Source organism: Astatotilapia calliptera, chromosome 16, assembly GCF_964374335.1.
Source record: "Astatotilapia calliptera chromosome 16, fAstCal68.1, whole genome shotgun sequence".
In the NCBI taxonomy this organism is placed as follows: Eukaryota; Metazoa; Chordata; class Actinopteri; order Cichliformes; family Cichlidae; genus Astatotilapia; species Astatotilapia calliptera.
In genome coordinates, this window is record NC_137437.1 from 6,218,601 (window position 1) to 6,238,786 (window position 20,186).

General features: G+C 39.3%; 1 protein-coding gene across 2 annotated transcripts in view; it reads left to right on the forward strand.

The window, feature by feature from the left end:
• wars2 (tryptophanyl tRNA synthetase 2, mitochondrial) overlaps positions 1-20,186 on the forward strand; it is a 54,028-nt gene that overhangs the window by 4,466 nt on the left and 29,376 nt on the right. Inside the window, exon 1 of one of the 2 annotated variants that reach the window (XM_026144633.2) lies at positions 19,506-19,665. The exons of the other annotated variant lie outside the window; for it this stretch is intronic. Within the exon in view, the coding sequence (XP_026000418.1) occupies positions 19,561-19,665 (105 nt within the window). The 5' untranslated portion in view covers positions 19,506-19,560. Of the gene's footprint in view, positions 1-19,505; positions 19,666-20,186 lie in introns of those variants that run through there. 2 annotated transcript variants of the gene reach the window in all.

Consider the following 20,186-nt stretch of genomic DNA (forward strand, 5'->3'; position numbering starts at 1 on the left):
GCCTGCTGTCACTTTTCCAAAAGACTTAATGAAAATAAAACTATGACGAGTTAGTGCACATTTTTCATTCTGCTGCTCCCAGGCAGGAATAAATCATTGTCTTTAATGACAGATTGGTGTATGATTTAAGCAAATATATGATGTGACAGTGAACCTGTTTTGAACCTACAGTACGTGAGCTGAAGCACAGGAGGATGAAGCTGGAAATATAATTATGATTAATGCGAGTGGGTGGGAGACCGGTGAGTTTGGACAGTAAGCAGAGGCTCGTCAGTCTGCCCCCGGATGGTTGCGGGTGTGAATCCCTTGTTGCTGAGGCCGGTGAAAGCAGATGAATAAACCCAGCGGAGGAATGTCGAGGCTGGACACAGGCAGCAGAATATCTCATTAGAGGAAAGATCTGCAATTTTGAACATGTGGAATTATGTGGGATGGACATTTTAGAAGGTTTAGAAAGTGCACTTGTTATGAACATCAGATTTTGAGTGACAGTAGTGAAAGGTGCTTACTTGCGCCTTCATCTGGAGTCACATTCACATTTTTCACGTCCATTATTCCAGTGCAAGCTTAATTATGCCACTGGTAACTGTAAAATAAGTAAGCAGAAGATTGAGTGCTCTAGCTCTAATTATAGACTACAGCTACATTTTCTGTCTTGTCTTCTGGGGTCTGTGGGTCATTAGGGAGGACGAACTGAAGAGATTTTTTTTATTTTATTTACTCTACTGTTTACTAAGTGCAAAGGCATGCATGTTTAAATGTTGTTTGACAAAACTGCTGTATACACTCACCGCTCATGAAATATAGCTTGCTAGTACCAGGTTGGAACCTTAATTCTTCATGGCACACTCCCAACAAGGTGCTGGTGCTTCCTCTGAGATTTTGGTGTTTTTTATTGTTATTTTGAAGCCTCTGATTGAACACACAACTTTTCATTATCCCTAAAATATGGTGGCCCTGAGAGGCCAAACACCAGCAATAAAAAAAAATGCGGCAAAAGCACATAAACCACAATGGAAATAGGAAAAAAGAAAACAGAAATACTAAAAATGAAAACTGAAAAAGAAAAAAGCACAAGGGAAGTGTTTCTGGGGAGACAATAACCCGACGGACCAGTTGCAGGAACAAAAATATGCTAAGAATTGCGCTGGGAGACACTTAAAAGAAGTGGAGGATTTATTGGTTTTGTGAGGAAAGAAAGGATGAGAGGTAAGTATGTTAGCCTAACTATTAGCCTAAAAATCCGTCATCAGTATTATATGAATCATAAGATTAAAACACATTAACCTAGCATATTTTGGTTCCTGCACCTGGTCCGTCAGGTTATTGTCTCCCCAGAAACACTTCCCACTACCCAAAGCCATCCAGTTGGCTGGATTGGAGTCTAGGCAGGTTCTTGACACTGCTGCTCGAGACGTAACTTTTATGGGCTTCACTTTTTCTAAGATCATCAAGAATTATATTCTTCTCTTATTCTACTCTGTATTGTTAAGCAGCTATTGTTATTCTGCAGACATTGGTTTTGGTTGCATACAACAATAGCTGATCTACAACAGTCGCTCAGAAAAGTAAAAAAGAAAAACCCAAACAAAACATAAAAAGAGGATGACACTAACTCAAAGTTCAGGATGAAGGTCTGCAATTGAGAAGCCGCTTGAGAGAGAATAGAGAGACAAATGTGAGGAGGTTCCTGGTGACTGACCTATAATTTTACAGATGAGGAACATCTTCCTGTCACACCATCTCTTCTTAATCATGTATCTGCTCATAAACATGTCAGCTGAGAGGCACTCGTGTCTCCAGTCATGGCAGCAAGACATTACTCAGGTCTTTTCAAGTCTTTGGATGTTGTTTCCAGATGAGACCACGAAGATAATGCCACAGACTCAAAAATAATGCTATATTACATCTGTAATTGCTAGTTGGCAGATGCGATCTAAACGCTGAAAGTCTTGCTTTGTGCACATGTTTTGCTTGCTCCCGTGCTCTCCGTGCAACAGCTGGAGCCAGGAGCGAGATACACAGACTGTAATAACTATGACACTGAAAAGTCATTTATCATTTATTTACAGTGTTGGGTAAGTTACTTTAAATTAGTAACTTAGTTACATTACTAGTTACTTCCATCAAAAGTAACTCAGTTACTTCAAGTTACTCGTTACTTTCAAAGTAACTAGTTACTAGGGAAAGTAACTTTGGTTTTACTCAGAATTCTCTTGTTAATGTGTTTCTTCCATAACTTTGCCAGTCTTCTAGCTTGCTTACTTGCCACAAGTGCACTGTGCCACCTACCAAAGGAAAAAATAATGTGCATATTTCCACGAGAGAAATCCCACGCCTGGACCGTCGTCGACCGCCGCGATGCTTCTAGCCTACGTTACAGCGTCATGTGCGCTTTTAACATCCAACACAAAAACTACAGTCGTGGTGCTTTTGATTGTACTCAGAAATTCTGCCTTCTGAATAGGAAGATGTAGGTAACACCAGATTGCAGATGAGCTGCATACAGGGCTGGACTGGGACAAAAAATCAGCCCGGGCATTTTGACTAGGAAAAATAGGAAAAATCATAAAGCCTTTGAATGAAAACAAACACTGTTGTGACAGTGATGTACACTGTTCTGATGGTATATATGTATCAATCTATCAATCATTTGTTGTAAGACTCAGATAATTATTTTTTAAAAGCTAGACATTTGAAATGAGAATAAGAAAGTATTTCTTTGTGCCCCCCTCTCCCTGTTAATGCCCTACATGCCCCCTGGCAACACTTTGCTAGACCCGCACCTGCACAGTTACCAGCTGTCAGCTACCTAAAAAGGGTTTCCTGGTGTTATTTGTCTCTCAGAAACAGTTCATAACTTTCCTTCAACTCATTCATGTCACCTAAAAGGTAAACTTGTTTCTCCATCACCTGTTCAGCTCTGATGATTCAGTAAGGACATCTCCTGGTTTCATCTGGTTTCCCACTCACCAGATATACAAACCGATATCATGACCAGCAGCTTTACAGCTGTGGCTCCAGCAAACATCAGCTGGTACTAGAAAGTAATATTAAATAAATTCTAACAACAGCTGATCAAACGTGCTGCTGTTGTTTAACGCAACATCCGCTGGCAACTCTAATAATTAACCTTATGAACAAAATAAAGTTCAACATCAGTAACATAGCAACCACCCAGCTGTATAGAAACCCCGTCATGCTAGCTAGCACGTGGTACGAAAAAGTCAGCACAACGAAAATAAACTCCACCTAAACTTGGTTTATATCTGACCCAGATAGACTGCAGGTCATAACTTCTTACCTGAAGTTCAGTTCACCTGACACTCTCGGACCAGCGGCCGCTTCGGGTCTCTCCTCTTGCCTCCCCTTTCTCTCATCCACCTGCTGGCCTCCACCACTTGCTAATGTTACTGAATCTGTGGAAGCTCCGCGATAGCCACCACACGAAGTAACAAGTAACGACCCTATCTAAATCCCAGTAACGAGTAACGTGTTCCTGATTTTGGCATAATAACTAGTTACCGTGCTCGTTACCACAATAATAACGTAGTTACTGTAACGCGTTACTTAATAACGCGTTAGTCCCAACACTGTTTATTTATCATTAATTGGCACTAAGGAGAATACTGATTCAGATGACGTGATATCTTTTGTGTGTCAGTTACTCTTATGAGTGCTTTTTACTGACTGGTGTGAAGAGATTGATCACATCTTGCAAAATAAAGGTCCTTAACTTGTTTTGTTATTTATATTTATGACTATAAAATCTTACAGAACACCTTACCCCTAGTCAGTAGCCAGTTCCTTCATTTTAAATGTGGAATTTAAAGAAGTAAACTATCAAAAGTCTAAAAAGTCATTTCTCCAGATTAGCAAATGCCTTGTCCCAAACCATAATAATCTTAGTCCATCCAGTCATCCATTGGTAAAACCCCAACATACAGGCAATGAACTGGGGCATACAAGTAAACCCACCTCTGCCCACAATCTCACTGCTACTTCTCGACCTCAACCACTAGATCAGGCGCCTTCCCCACCAATTCAATTCAATTCAATTCAATTTTATTTATATAGCGCCAAATCACAACATAAGTCGCCTCAAGGCGCTTCATAGATGCAGAGAAAAACCCAACAATCATATGGCCCCTTTTTAGCAAGCACTTTGGCAACAGTGGGAAGGAAAAACTCCCTTTTAACAGGAAGAAACCTCCGGCAGAACCAGGCTCAGGGAGGGGCGGCCATCTGCTGTGACCGGTTGGGGTGAGAGAAGGAAGACAGGATAAAGACATGCTGTGGAAGAGAGACAGAGGTTAATAACAGATATGATTCAATGCAGAGAGGTCTATTAATACATAGTGAGTGAGAAAGGTGACTGGAAAGGAAAAACTCAATGCATCATGGGAATCCCCTGGCAGCCTATGTCTATTGCAGCATAACTAAGGGAGGATTCAGGGTCACCTGGTCCAGCCCTAACTATATGCTTTAGCAAAAAGGAAAGTTTTAAGCCTAATCTTGAAAGTAGAGATAGTGTCTGTCTCCTGAATCCAAACTGGAAGCTGGTTCCACAGAAGAGGGGCCTGAAAATTGAAGGCTCTGCCTCCCATTCTACTTTTAAATACTCTAGGAACAACAAGTAGGCCTGCAGAGCGAGAGCGAAGTGCTCTAATAGGGTGATATGGTACTACAAGGTCATTAAGATAAGATGGGGCCTGATTATTTAAGACCTTGTATGTGAGGAGCAGGATTTTGAATTCAATTCTGGATTTAACAGGAAGCCAATGAAGGGAAGCCAAAACAGGAGAAATATGCTCTCTCTTTCTAGTCCCTGTCAGGACTCTTGCTGCAGCATTTTGGATTAGCTGAAGGCTTTTCAGTGAGTTTTTTGGACATCCTGATAATAATGAATTGCAGTAGTCCAGCCTGGAAGTAATAAATGCATGAACTAGTTTTTCAGCGTCACTCTGAGACAGGATATTTCTAATTTTAGAGATGTTGCGCAAATGGAAGAACGCAGTCTTACATATTTGTTTAATATGTGCATTGAAGGACATGTCCTGGTCAAAAATGACTCCAAGGTTCCTCACAGCGTTACTGGAGGCCAAGGTAATGCCATCCAGAGTAAGAATCTGGTTAGATACCATATTTCTAGGCTTTTCAGGGCCGAGTACAATAACCTCAGTTTTATCTGAATTAAGAAGCAGAAAGTTAGCGGCCTTCCAGGTCTTTATGTCTTTAAGACATTCCTGCAGTTTAACTAATTGGTGTGTGTTATCTGGATTCATGGACAGATAGAGCTGGGTGTCATCTGCATAGCAGTGAAAATGTATGCTATGTCTTCTAATGATACTGCCTAAGGGAAGCATGTATAATGTAAACAGAATTGGTCCTAGCACTGAACCCTGTGGAACTCCATAATTAACCTCAGTGTGTGAAGAGGACTCTCCATTTACATGCACAAACTGGAGTCTATTAGATAGATATGATACAAACCACTGCAGTGCAGTACCTGTAATACCTACAGCATGTTCTAATCGCTCTAATAGGATATTATGGTCAACAGTATCGAATGCTGCACTAAGGCCTAGCAGGACAAGCACAGAGATGAGTCCACTGTCAGAGGCCATAAGAAGATCATTTGTAACCTTCACTAAAGCTGTTTCTGTGCTGTGATGAGCTCTGAAACCTGACTGAAACTCTTCAAATAAACCATTCCTCTGCAGATGATCTGTTAGCTGTTTGACAACTACTCTTTCAAGGATTGTTGATATGAAAGGAAGGTTGGAGATTGGCCTATAATTAGCTAAGACTGCTGGGTCTAGAGATGGCTTTTTGAGTAAAGGTTTAACTACAGCTAGCTTGAAGGCCTGTGGTACATAGCCGATCATTAGCTACAGTGCTGAAGAGAAACCTGGGGTTGTTCTTATTTTCTTCAATCAGTGATGAACAGTAAGATGTTCTGGCTTTGCGGAGGGCTTTCTTATAAAGCAGCAAACTATTTCTCCAGGCTAAATGATGATCCTCTAAATTTGTGACACGCCATTTCCTCCCCAGATTACGAGTCATCTGCTTTAGGGTACGTGTTTGAGAATTATACCACGGAGTCAGGTACTTCTGATTTGAGATGACATTAAATATTCCTACGTCCAGATTAATGATGATGTTTCTTTATGTCTAAATTCTATTATATACAATCTAGGTTAAGAACAAAGTATGTGGTTATAAAATAATCTGTTGGCTGATTTCATTTTGTTCTCTAGCTTCATGCTAAGAACAATGTTGGCTGTTTACAGTTTGGTTTGCAGTAACTAACAGTACCTCGTAGATGCTAAATCTATCAAAGCATACAATGCACAAGCATGTTTGCAAAACTGCTTTCTGCACAATTTTCATTCCCTATTATCTATATTTAGGTACCGGAAGGAACAGAGATTGTATTAGTGTTAAATAAACACAACCTTGCTCTGTAAAGTCTATAAAAAATCTTTAGAATATTAATAGAAGTTTGTATTATTTCTTTTTTCATGTCTTTGGCTTTTAGAGCTCTCATTCATGCATTTATCACCTCTTGGCTTGACTACTGCTGCTCGCCTCTTTCTGTCATAAACCAAATGTCACTCTCTCACCTCCTGCTTGTTGAGAAAAGCAGCAGTTAAGCTTCTCACTGGTTTTAGCAGATGCCATCACATCATCAAAATCCTGGCTACTCCCCATCCGCTCCCTCTTGGTTTAAGAATTAATTTTAAGATTTTACTGATCACTTTTAAAGCACATCTGGGTCTGGTCCTAAGCTTTGTAACAGAAGTGTTGTTGAGCCAGTTCACAGCCTTACATCCTCAGGTGGGGCTCTTCTGGCTGTTCCATAGTGAAGGTGTAAATCTAAAGGTGAGTGTGCTTTTGCCATCAGCTTTAAAAGAACCTGTCTGAGGAGATCCAGTCATGTGAAAATAAAGTTTCCCCAGGACTCTGCACAGTTTTTAGAAATGTACACCTTTATTATTTATAGGAATTAAGAGGGAAAGTAGCATTCACGTGCTGGTAATCACATGCACTGACTCATGAGCAGTGTGAGCACCTCTATAAAAGCAGAAGTTTTGACAGTTTGTTGGTCTACAGCAACATGGGTGGATGTCCCAGTAAATTCACCACAAGGTCAGACTGAGCACAGAAAGCTCGAGAGCTACAGCTCAGACTGTACAGGCCTCAGTTAGCATGTTAAATGTTAAAGTTTATGACAGCCCAAGTATGTGTTGCTTGGAATGGTTGCCAAGGGAAAGGCTGTTCTTTCTACAAAGAGTATGGCAACATGTATAAGTTTTGTGAAAAACTTGTGAACTTTTGAGACAGTGTCCTTGGGATGGAGATCTTTGGCCATACAGCGCAGCGTCACGTTTGAAGAAGGCTAAACACAGCATATCAGTACGAACACTTCTTACCAGCTGTCAAACACAGCGGTGGAGAAGTGATGATCTGATCTCATTTTGCAGCCACAGAAACCGGGCACCTTGCAGTGATTGAGTCTAGCTGTGAATGCCAAAGTATTTGAGTCATGAATCCCAAGCACAGCAGCTAATAAATAAGCTATTGAATCATAGAGTGTACATAGCTTTTCAGAGGAATACATGAGTTCTGTGAGAACTTTCTTTTTTCGCGTGACTTTAATGCTCGCAGTATTTTAGTGGTATTAATACTTTACCAACATTTTGCTATTTATTAAATTTTTGGCCTCGCTCTTTGACTTTCTGTTATAATTTATCCAGCTGTCACTTTGTAAACCCAGCTTTTAAGTATGCTATCCAAATAATGTTAATAGTATTTAGGCTCTTCAAGCTTGTTCCTTATTTCATACTAGTAAAACCTGACCCTAAATTAATTTTGGCTGGATCCCTGGGAATAATACAAATCATACGTGCTTTACTACATTCTGCACCTACACACCACACACACAATCAGAGGCTTAAGGCTGATATACAGCAGTTGGAAAATGCGGATACACATTTATATTTTTCCCATTTCACTATCCTTACAAATCTTACCATTACATAAACACTCATTATTTTCAGCACAGGTTTTTGAGTCCTGAGTCCATATTAATAAAATCTACATGTCAACCGCATAGGAAACTTGAACCGTTTTGCATTACACTTCCAATAATTTTAATGGCGTATAGGAGATGCACATTAAACATATTACATGAATGAGTTTCCAATACAGGAACTTGCTTGGAGGCACCTTTCATGCTTGATGTTTGATATACAGCCTCAAATATGGAAGTAATACTTTCCCAGCCGTTTAACTATAAAATGTAAAGTCTCCCACAGAGCAACTGAAGTGATGTAACTAGTAGTAACAGTAGTTCTCACCAAGACAAGTAAATTTATTAGACATTTCAAAGATCTCTGCACTGCAGCTTCTTTAGTTGTAGAGCACCGGTCTGGCTTCAGTTTGCAAAATGACACATTTAGAGCTTATTTCCTGAACTATATGGGGCAAATATTCACACATCGTCATGACACTATTTATACGACATGCTTCCATACTGACATTAGAAACATTACTCAAATGTGGTTTCACGTTTGGATTCCCTAAAATTTGTTCAGAAAAAAAGCCCGTCTTTCCCATGGGAATTCTATAGGAGCCCTGGAATATCTCATTGGATATCAGCACTCAAACACAGTCCAGTGCACAATCAGAGGCAAACACACTCCCAGATGAGCGCACCGACTGCCGCATTGCTGCAAAGTTTCTGTTTTGCACAGCGGTCGGGCTGAAATGCAAATGAAAATGAGCGGCTACGGGGAGACAACGGGTGCTTCCAGCTGTATGTAAAACAATCCTCCGTCACACATGCTGAAGATCTGACTTGCTGACAGCGGTGATGAGGCTTGGGAACAGATATTACACATCTATTACACATGTGAGCAGACCCATATACATGCATTAAAGCACGCATGTACATATGTGCTATCACTGCGCCCGTCTCTTCCTCACATATGCACACACACATGTGAGCAGACGTGTATATAGTGCAGGGCTGGCGGATTTGGGGTTAAATAGAGAGCTGAGCTACAAACTGAGCACCACCACTACATGAAAGTATTCAACTTAAAAATTACAATTATGTTTATTTTCTCCGCACTTGTAATGAAAAAATCCAATCAGTGGTGCTTTTACTTTTTTGTGTGATTGCTAAGTGACTGTTAGGGAAACTCATGCATTTCCTGTCCAGATGTTTAACATTAAAAGTCTTAAAAAGTTAAACAGCGGCACAATCTGCCACACCTGGTTAACAAATAAATAAATAAAACCCTTGGAAAAAATAATAGTGGAAGATTATTCTTCAAAAGAATCCCTTTCCAACTGCATTTCTCCTTTATTGGTTTCACGAGACCCGTGGCTTCTCTGTGGCCACACAGACAACACTTGTCACCAGGATGGATTTATTAGTTCAAGTGGCTCCAGGGAAAATTGTAAAACAATATTGGGCTTGTTTTGTATTGTTTTATTGGTAGGGTTAATCATATAAATCACTGGTCATTATATTGTCACACTTGAGGTTTTAATAACCATATTGCAACCTCTCATCATAAAAAGAAAGCAGCTGTAACAAAAGTAAATACACTGAAGCCCCCTTTGCTTATGGCATCAAAATACTGAAATACATTTATGGTTATTACATTTGTGTATGCAAATACACATGTGTGCATATCATGTATACCAGTGTGCACTCAGTTTTCTATGTTTTAATTGAATATTTGATATCGTACAAATTTTAAAAAATAGCCTTTTTAGTTCACGTTACTACACTTACACATTTTCTTTTTTCCTCATGCAGATATTCATATATATACACATATATATTTCCAGAACAATACTAATCTGTATACTCTTGTATATTGGATCCTCATCTGGTTTTAGTGTACTTTCCTGCTAGAGCGAAAGCCCACCTACAGGGCAAAACAAGGCATTCTTCCTCAGCCTGCCAGTAATTTTGTTTCCCTGCAGGTTTGTTTAGCCAAATTGCCAGATAGTAGTCAGATGCACTAACAACTGGCCACAGATTAACGTGTGTCACTGCATGTTGGCACACTTCCCCCGACCGTGTTATACAAGTAAGTTGGTTAAACCAAACCGCCCTCTACAGCAACTCAGATTAAAGTATTATGGTGGAAATATGTTTTGATTTGATTTGATTCACTCAGACGCCACGGTGCAGTCTTCACATTATACATGAAAGATTCCTTAATAGAATAGATAACTTAATAGATAACTCAAAAACGTGGTGACCCTGTGGGAGATATGGTAGCGACTGGAAGTGCTTTTGGATTTGATAAAAATAATACTGCTTTTTAATACTTTATTAGAGTCACCTTGAACCAGCCTTTGGACTGAGATAAGCTAGTTAGGCCTCACCAGTGCTGAACCAATAAAGACTTTAGTGTATCTCACACATCTGGATTAGACATTTATAGAAGTGTGCATTTGTATGGTTTGATCATGACCACACTTAAAAAGATAGTGAATATTGCTAAAGTGGAGCATCATTCATTTCAGAGCCAAATCATGACACCAGATGCCTAAAGGTACTTTGTATCGTAAAGACCCTACAACAATAGAGAAAACCCCAACAATCAGGCGACGTGTTCTGAGTAAACAAAGCAATATTAAGACCTTTTTTCCTTTTCCTAAATATTTGCTAACTTGACAGTCCTGTGCTGCAGCTCTATTTCTACCCACCCCCCCTAAAATTCTTCGACTTACCTTCAGCTCTTGCTAACCTGCACTGACTCTGAATTAAAATGTAAAGTGTCACACATATAAACAATCTCCCCCCAAAGGCCAGTTTTACAAACTGCAGTGTGTGAGCTGTAAATTTCTTCCACCTATTAGTTCATGTGAAGCAGCTCTCTGATCCAACGTACAGAGTGTTTGACATCTGTATGTAGAGCAAATACCATTGACCTTTCCTTCGCTCTTTCCTGCGTTTAAATGAGAGTAAATTAGGTGCCATAATGTTGCGGCTGTTTTTAGTGGCTGCTGAGAAAACACCCAGACAGACACAGGCACAAAGACAAACACACATATTTGTACACATGTGTGCTATTACTATTAGTGCAGACAGTTTATTCAGCACTCCAACTGTTCATCAGTCAGTTCAAGGGGAAGCAGGCTATGCATGCGCACAACTACATGACTGCCTAACAACGTCACGTTTAGATATCTGGATTTTTTTTCTTTTGCCAAGTATGACTTTAACCTTTTAGCCAACTGCTGATGCTTGTGTCTGTTAGTTTCACACCTTTCCTAAATAACGTCATTTAAACGTGGTTATATTGCACAAACAAAGAGATGTATTTTAAATGGCTGACATGGGGGGGGGGGGTTGCACACAGAGGGGCATCCCACTGACAAATGATGCAATTTAACTCCATGTTGTGAAGGAAGGAAAAGATGACAAAAAGCCGAGGCATCTGATTTTGGGATCAGTCTTGAGGAATTACACTGCCGGGAAAACAAGGAACTGTCATTTAAATTGACTTTGTCTGCCTGAGTTGCATTTTCTTGGTGGGCTGTTTTGAAAAAATGGGGAGGGGGGTCATATCCAAAGAAACCATCATTATTTTTCACTTCATACGGAATAAATGAGCGCTGTCAGGCTGACTAATGACTGGGTCTCTGCTGCGGTGGAATCAAGAGAAGATCTCATCGTACCGGTGTCAGTCATTCTGTGATCAAGTCCAGCACTGATGGATTGTAGGATCTGGCTCTGATTTTATGCTACACTGGCATCCACTCATCCCCTGATCCCTTTGTTATTTTGGAAACGGGTAATAAACACACATGGAAGTAGACACTGTGTGCCAACTCACACTCGTGCACTCGTTCCTGCTCTGCACTCTACATCATTTTTTTATATTTTCCTATGATCTCAGCCCAGTCAGACTCTTCGAAACTCAAAAACAATAAATAAATAATAACATCAAGAAGGGCTAAAATGACATGAAGTATGAATGCATTTGTGCTCTGCCTCCTGAAATGGTCACTGTTCAGACCGAGCAGATGCTCTTTGTTGTGACTTTTATTTTGTGCGACTTGGCTATGATCACTTTTAATGGAAGGAAGATCTTCCATATGAGAGGAAGCAAATCCCATATGGGAAATGTGGCTATAATTCTGAGAAGCATTTATAAAAGCACTTGTGGGAGATTTGTTTTATTCAGCAGTGTCAACTATTTATTTATCAGTTGATTGATAAATACCAAATTCTGCTTTTTCATGGTTGAAAATTTCAAAAAATAAACACCTGATGTGGCAAATATTTTATTTTATTTTTCCTGCAAAATAAGGAGTAAAGATGTCCAAATAATAATAATAATAATAATAATAATAATAATGATGATGATGATGATGATGATAATAATAATAATAATAATAATAATAATAATAATAAGTACACTTGTAGTATTTGCCTCAAATCAGAAGTAGCAAGAAACTAAAATAAAGTATAGGTACCTCAACTTTTTTTTCTTTATTTTTTAATGGACACCTTATGCTCAATTTTTTCAACACAATTTTATCCATGGATATGACTGGAGTCACCTTGCATGATACACAATTAAGTATATTTTATCGCAAACTGAGCTTGAGCTGCTGTCTGAAACTAGATGTTTTCAGCCCCTGCCTCTTCTGACTGGATGCCCCTTTGCAATCACAAGGTTTGAGCTTTACAGCACAGAACTTTAAATGTATTTACTTTTCATCACTGTCTTACAGAGTTGTCTGTTTACAGAGTGTTGCTTTCAATATATTGCAGTTTATGTATACTCCAACACGTACTCTAAAATTTACAATTCAATAAGTAATTAACACTAACTCTATGTCAGCAAACGTTTACCATCAGCTTAGGTATAAGAGCAAATTAAAACTCACACATGAAAATGGTCAAGATTAGTTTCAGGTGTGATTCACTCAAGTGAAAGACTTGTTTAGGGTATTTAGATTTTGACAAACAAACAAAAAACTCTAAAAATACCTCTGATAATATTCAGATCATTGCCAGCCTTCCCCTCTGTCTTACTTGCGGACTTTACTGAGGCGCCCTTTGATCTCATTCAGTTCTGTGTTTCACCCTGTCTGCCCCCCTGCTCCTGTCCTGTCAGCACTACAATAGGCAGCGAGAAAAGGTGCTGAAACAGACTGCCTCCCTGTGGGACCTCGACACCCCTACTACTGACACACACACACACACACACACACACACACACACACACACACACACACCTAATTGTACAATTAACAAGGATGACAGTAAAATTATTCAACACATATATTTTGTCATTTATTTTGATGGTGATCCACAATTCCCTCATATGTGACTTAGTGGTTTCTCTGTACAGCTTTTAAGATAATAAATAAGATAGTAAATAGACAGACTTTTATCTCAGTCTCAGTCTCGGTGCATGTGAGTGATCAGAACATTTTATTCTGCTTTCTAGTTTATCGTGTGTGTTTTCTTTTTCTGTGGGATTTGCCAGTTTTTAAGTTTTGAAAAGTTCCTTATCTTTGCTTCTTCCCTTGCATCTCCTTTGCACTGACATCACGTGAGCATTTCGGACACCTGGACTCTTTCTCCACTGTGTGCTGTTATTCAAGAATGTTCAGAACAGGTTTTTTTTCCTTCGAACAAGCTGAATTAAATCAGGTCTGACAGTCAAAACTACTTTTTTATAGTGATTATGAAGGGTTACTATAAATACTTTTTTTTGAGTGACAAGATTGTGTTAAATAATCTTATCAACCACATGGAAAAGTGCTGATAGTTTACTGTCCACATTTTTTTCCAGGGGGAGGGTGGGTCACTGTATAGAGAAAGAGAAAGAAAATGCAAAGAGCTGACAAATGCTCCCTCTTTCTCATATGCACAGTCACACAGAATGGTAATGAAATCCAGATCCTCCTTAGGGAAGCAAACATTGCTTTACACAAAATACTTTGTCCTGAATGTTTATTATGCTTGCCGAGGCTTCCCACTCGGAGCCGGTGAGGGAAGGACGCTGCAGGCTGTGTGCGGTCAGGCCGACATTTCAATCACTGACACATTCTCTGTGCTTCTTATTATTGTGCTTAGTTATTATTATTATTATAATCCCTCCAGCCAAATTCTATCATTCCAGTGTTCAGCCAGTGCTGTAGCTGATTCTTTGCCTGCTCTTTTCTTCTTCTTTTTCTAAGTTTGTATTTCTGCCCAATAGTCATCTGTCCCTAAAGTGTCAGCCTGCTCAACTTCTGTTTGTCATTTTGTCTTCCATTTCTCTAGTTGTCTATCCATCCATCCATTCTTCCACCCACTTGGGTGGTGGACATCCTGTGGACTCTAAATACCTATAATGTCAGAGGGGAGATCCTGTCTTTCAGCATCAGGTTCACGAGCCCAAGGAACACACACACACACACACACACACACACACACACACACACACACACACACACACACACACACACACACACACACACATCTTGTGCTGCTCACTCAGCAGCCCACCACCCTCCAATCACGCCTTGCCCTGCTGTATTATTACAGGTGGAGTGTCGCCACCAGCTGGACTTTCCTACCGACATCTCTCCTCAGCTAAGGGTGGCTGCTGCTGAGAGGGAGTGTGTGTGTGTGTGATAGACATTGTACCATTTATGAGTGTTTACATGTTCAGTAATGAATAGATGCCGTATGTATCCCAAAGAGTCTCCTTACAAGCGTGGCCTTTCTTTAACGAGAGACGAGTATAAAAGATGGAGAATTCAAGAAGGTGAGGGGAGATAGGGAGCAAGAGGAGAAGGGATAGTGAGATAAAAAAAAGTGAAGAGGATGTGTGCACAACATTAACAAAAAAAAAAAAGATTTAAGATGTGAAGTTAAGGTGGCAGAAGACCAGCAACAGTAGGAGGTGCAGAGAACCAGGCAAGAATGAAAAATGAATTGGGATGAAAGCACAAAGTCTTCACTCGTCACCTGGACAGCTTCCCTTCTGAAGATCAGACTGCAGATTTACGTCCCCCCCCTCCCCCTCTGCTTTGATGTAAGTACCACATACACACTAAACACAGTATGAAGTGATTAATATTTATGGGTTGTGTGATTAATGCTCAAGCCTCAAAAAATGTGTTATTGTCAAACAAATGCTACAGATTCAGGTTGTCTGATACCAGGCTGAAGCAGTAACTCTAGCTGCAGGAACACAATGTGTCTCTAGCCTCTATTCACACAGTTTTTATTTTTTAAATATGAATACAAATAATTAAAAAGACAATATAAACAAAATTAGAAAATGAGAGATTATCTATAGGTTGAAAGTGCAGCTCACTCCGATCATTGCATTTCGTTTCAGGCAAAAACTATTTGCTAGAAAAAAAATGTAAACAACTGAATAAAAACCTAGAGTGGCTTTAAATTGTCATTTTACATTCATAAATATTTTTGTCTCACTTGTATGATGTTAATTTTTTAAAATTAAATGTACTTCCATAACTCCATTTGTTTTAATTTAAATCAGGGGTATCAAACATAAGGCCTGGGGGCCATTTTGGTCTGGCAAAGACTCCAATCTGTCCCACTAGGGGGCTTTGCGAAATGTGGTAGATGGCATAAATTTTGGACTAATTTCATGTGTTTTACAGCTTTTCCCCACTGATAAAGACCTCCCCTTTATCCATTCATACCACAACAAAGTAATTAAGTAAAGTAACAGGGTCATTTAATTGTTTATCTGTCTACAAGTGCAATTTCTTTATTTGCAGTAGCAAGGAGAAAGATATTTTCGATGAGTTAACAAAAACTTTCTGTTTTATAATTACAGGACAGTCTGGGTAATGATGCCAAGTGTCGTGCTGACAGATTTTTCTTGTCACTTACTGCTGTATAAAAACATTATTATGTAGAAAAACTGATTCTCACTGTAAATGTGTAGTTAAGCTGCTTCACACTGACAGAAATGAGAGATTTGCTGGTCTGGCCAAGTTAAGATCACGGTGGGCTGCATGTGCTGTAAAACTAGTTTGACATCCCTGATTTAAACTGTTGAATGAAATGTAATTCATGTAATTAAATGCAATTTAGTTTTCGTCGTATTACACGTACAATGTCTTTGTGCTACAGAAAGCAACAGTTTATTAGTTGATGATTTAGTCCAAAGTGCAAAGCAGACCACAGATTGGCTACCTGAGTCAGCATGTGACCTGAGGAGGGTCTTAATGCACTGTCAGTCCAGCTTTAGTGTCCAGTCTGCACGCACTGTTGCTTTATCCAGTTTTATGACTTATGCTATTTCAATTTTCTACTTACATGCTAAACGATAAAATTAAAACACAGCAAATGTGGATCCATTTTTTTTTCTTACCCCCAAGGGCCCCAGATTAGGCTAATCTGGCCTTCAAAGACTATGCTGCTAGGATTTATTATTATTGACTTCTGCAGGCATTAAATGTGTGTCAGTTTATCTCTGCCATGCTGATTAGAGCTACATGTGGTTTTACCCAGATAATTTATTTATGAGAGTCAAAGAAGCAAAAAAACCCCAAAAAACAGAGGAACTCCCTTTTAAAGAGAAAAAAGTGGAGGAGGCAGAGAGAAGGAAGAGAGGATAGACCTCTACTGGGTGGCCATGAAACAGGAGCTGAAGTTTTCTGCACAAATACACACACACACACACACACACACACACACACACACACACACACACACACACACACACACACACACACACACACCAGCAGGCATGCAAACCCATCTCACTGTTTGCTGTAAAGATCTTCCATCGCCTAGGTATGAGAGAAAACAAAGACCCATGTCCGTAAATCTGATGCACCAAAGAGCTCGGCCTCAGCGCCTCGGGAAATAATAATGAATATGGAATGATAGTCTGTATTTTGTACTGCAAATGCAACCAGATGCAAAAGGTGGATGGGAAAAAAATCAAGAGCAGATGTTTGAGATATAAGAGGTCTCAGCGACTGTGAGCAGCCAGTGTGCCCTGCAAACATAATGTAACCTTAGCCAGCGTGCAGAATAATCACTTACAGTATGTGTATCACCACTTTGTAATGAGGGAAGCTATAGAGGAGTTCTGCAGCTGCTCCCTGCAGTTGTTAAAGAAGCAGGCAGACACAACAGCACCCAATTAACATAGAGATGTCAGACAATGAGGAAAGCACACATGTCTGTCACATTTCTATAGTCTACTGTATATGTGGTGGTGGGAAAGGGTGTAATTGCATATCTTTCTCTTCCATAAGCTGCACAGGCACAGACATGCATATACTGTAGCTCTGCACAGGCAGCTGGTGCACACGGGCAGGAAGGTCTTGTGTTGTTTTCAGTTGGAAGACTCAGTGATGAACTTTTCTCATATATTGTACAGTTTGGTGTTTTTTGTAAAATTTCCATTAGATCTCTGTTTTATTGGAGCTAAGAGCGAATTAGCTTTTTCATTCAAAAACCTGGCCTCAAGTGAAAAAGCATAAACTCTGATGATATGGTTATACCTCTCAGTGATACAGTCTTATTTCTGAAATGAAACGGGTTGATAGTAACAACAAAATTTGTTTTTTTTCTAAGGGAAGGAAAGACAAAAAAGTGGGCAGACTGAAACAAAACTGTAGGGTTTTTTTTAATAAGTAAGAGATTCCTGATATGTTGAGTAACTGGATGCAGACTTACTCCCATCAAACCAACAGCTTATTACATGAAATTCTCTTTCGTTGCTTTGTTGGCTGTCAGACAAACATTTAGTAATGAGAAGTAGTGTTAAGAAATGAAAGTGTTTTTGAGAAAAAAAAAACAATATAAATTTAAAACAGATGGTGGAAAGATGATGCTTTAAAATTAAAAACTGCTGGAATTTAAATGAAAAGCATAAAAAAGGCAGCAAGAAATAACATCATAATGAACTGCACTTACATATTTCACTATTCTTTTTTAGGTAACACTTTAGAAAACAGCCTAAATCTTGGGGCAGAGCTCCCCTGCAATTAAATCGAAGTTTATTTGAAGTTACAATTTAACTTTATTTACCTGCTCATAGTTAAAGGTAACTACACTAGAATAAGGGGTTAACCAACAAAGAAATAATTATACTGCAAGTATCTTTAAGTAGTGTGTAAATGATTTTAGGTAGTGCACTTTTAATTGTGTAATTTTAAATGTAAAAAAAAAATAATGTAAAGACTTCATAACATGGCCCACACTCCGAGAAGTACTCTATACATAAAATGCAAGATGGGAAATATTGTTTATGTTTCCACAAAATTACCACGAAATTTTGCATAATTAAAATTACTTGAGCAGTACTTGAAATGACTAACAGTATCATTTCTGTCTCGTCCCCTGTGAAATACCCAGAAGTTGGGCACTACGCAAATTACTTGTGCACTAGTTAAATTTACATACGCTGCTACTTAAAATGACTAATGCTATACCTAAAATTGCTTACAGAAAAATTAGTGTTACATTGCAGTTATTTCATTGTTATAATGGTTTCATTTTACCGACCTTTTTAGGTTCAATGAAACAGTACATAGTAATAAAAAATAATAATTAGGGGAATTACAACCTTAGATATCGGCCATATTATAACATGTTACCATTTATTTAATAGTGAAAATTTTGGATTCTACTAACTTGGCCACTGTTGTGTGTTGTGTGGCCAAGCAGTACTCAGTAATGGAAATATGCACATGCACTTTCCCCACTGGTATCACTGGACAAGAGTCTTATTCTCCTTAAAATGCCCAATATCACAGGATCAGACTATGGATGCAGTATAACCAGTGACTAAACTCAGTTGGGTACATTTGCTCGAGTAATTGGTAAAGTGTAGTTTTAATTTAGTATACTTTATTTGAGCATTTCTATGTTATGCTGGTTTCTTCTTCTATGCCCCTATGTATTATTTTTGTTTTTGCTGTTTTTACTTAATAAGGTATTATAAATATATTTTGATGATAAAACCTCTGCAAGCTTACTATTACTGAAGTAGTACAATTATGGCTTTTACCACAAATGCTTGCAGCAGATGGCTGCCCTCTCTGAACCTGGTTCTGTTGGAGGTTGCTTTTTGGTGAAATGACATTTTTCCTTCCCACTGTTGACAATTGCTTGCTCACAGGGGGGTGTGGGATTGTTGGGGTTTCTTTCTGATTTTTAGGGTCCTTACCTTACCATAGAAAGTGTCTTAAGGCAACTGTTGTGATTTGGCAACATACAAATTAAAGTAACACATCCTAAAACGTTGCTTGGTGCAAAATGAAGTTTAATTTCTTGCTGGTGCCACTTTTTGTATAATACAGTGAGGGCAAAGGATTGCATATAAACCTTAGGCTGTGTTGAGTGTTTGCCAAACCAGTTCTGATCTCTGTTTACTTCTGATTAAATATTAGGCTCTCATATGGGCTCCACCTCCCTCCGTAGGCCGCCCGTCCTGCCACCACATTTCAAAACGCTCTGACTCTGAATTGCCGCTGTCCTTTTTGTCCTTTCACAGCCGCCGTAGTTGGAAGCTATAATCAAAGATGGCGCTCCCCATGCGGAATAACTTGAAACATTTCCCCAGATTCATTCAGAAGTTAAACTCGCCTGTAAGGTTGCTTTGCGCAGGACTTCGTCCGGAAAACAAGGTATGCTTTGCAAGAAAGCTTTTGTAGTTATTCACGAGCTTCGTGGGTGAAAAATTCATACGCAATAAACGCTGTTCTGATAAGAGTTTCGTTGAAAGCGATGCTTTCGGTGTTTATTTCGTGTTGAGAACTCAAAGAAGGTCAGCTAATAAACGACCAATGCACATTAACAGGTGCATTACCCTTTGAAGCAGTTTAGATGGCTTCTAAGTGTTGTGTCCGTTTCTAATAAACTCACACTAAACATGCTCTGTGTGCTGCAGCAACACCTTGACGTGTAGTTCTTCTTTACAAGGAAGGTGGAAAAACTCAATAGAGGTGTATTATGGCAGGGGCGAGAATTTGCAGATTAGTCAGCCTCGCATATGTCCTATTTCGATCCAGTCCGTCTCATGCATGTGCACCATGAAGTGCTGTTTTGCAGACAAGGATGTATTCACAAATCTAACTGACATAATGTATCGAACAGGCGACACAACCTATGTTGGGTCACATTATCACCATATTTCCGTCATCACAGA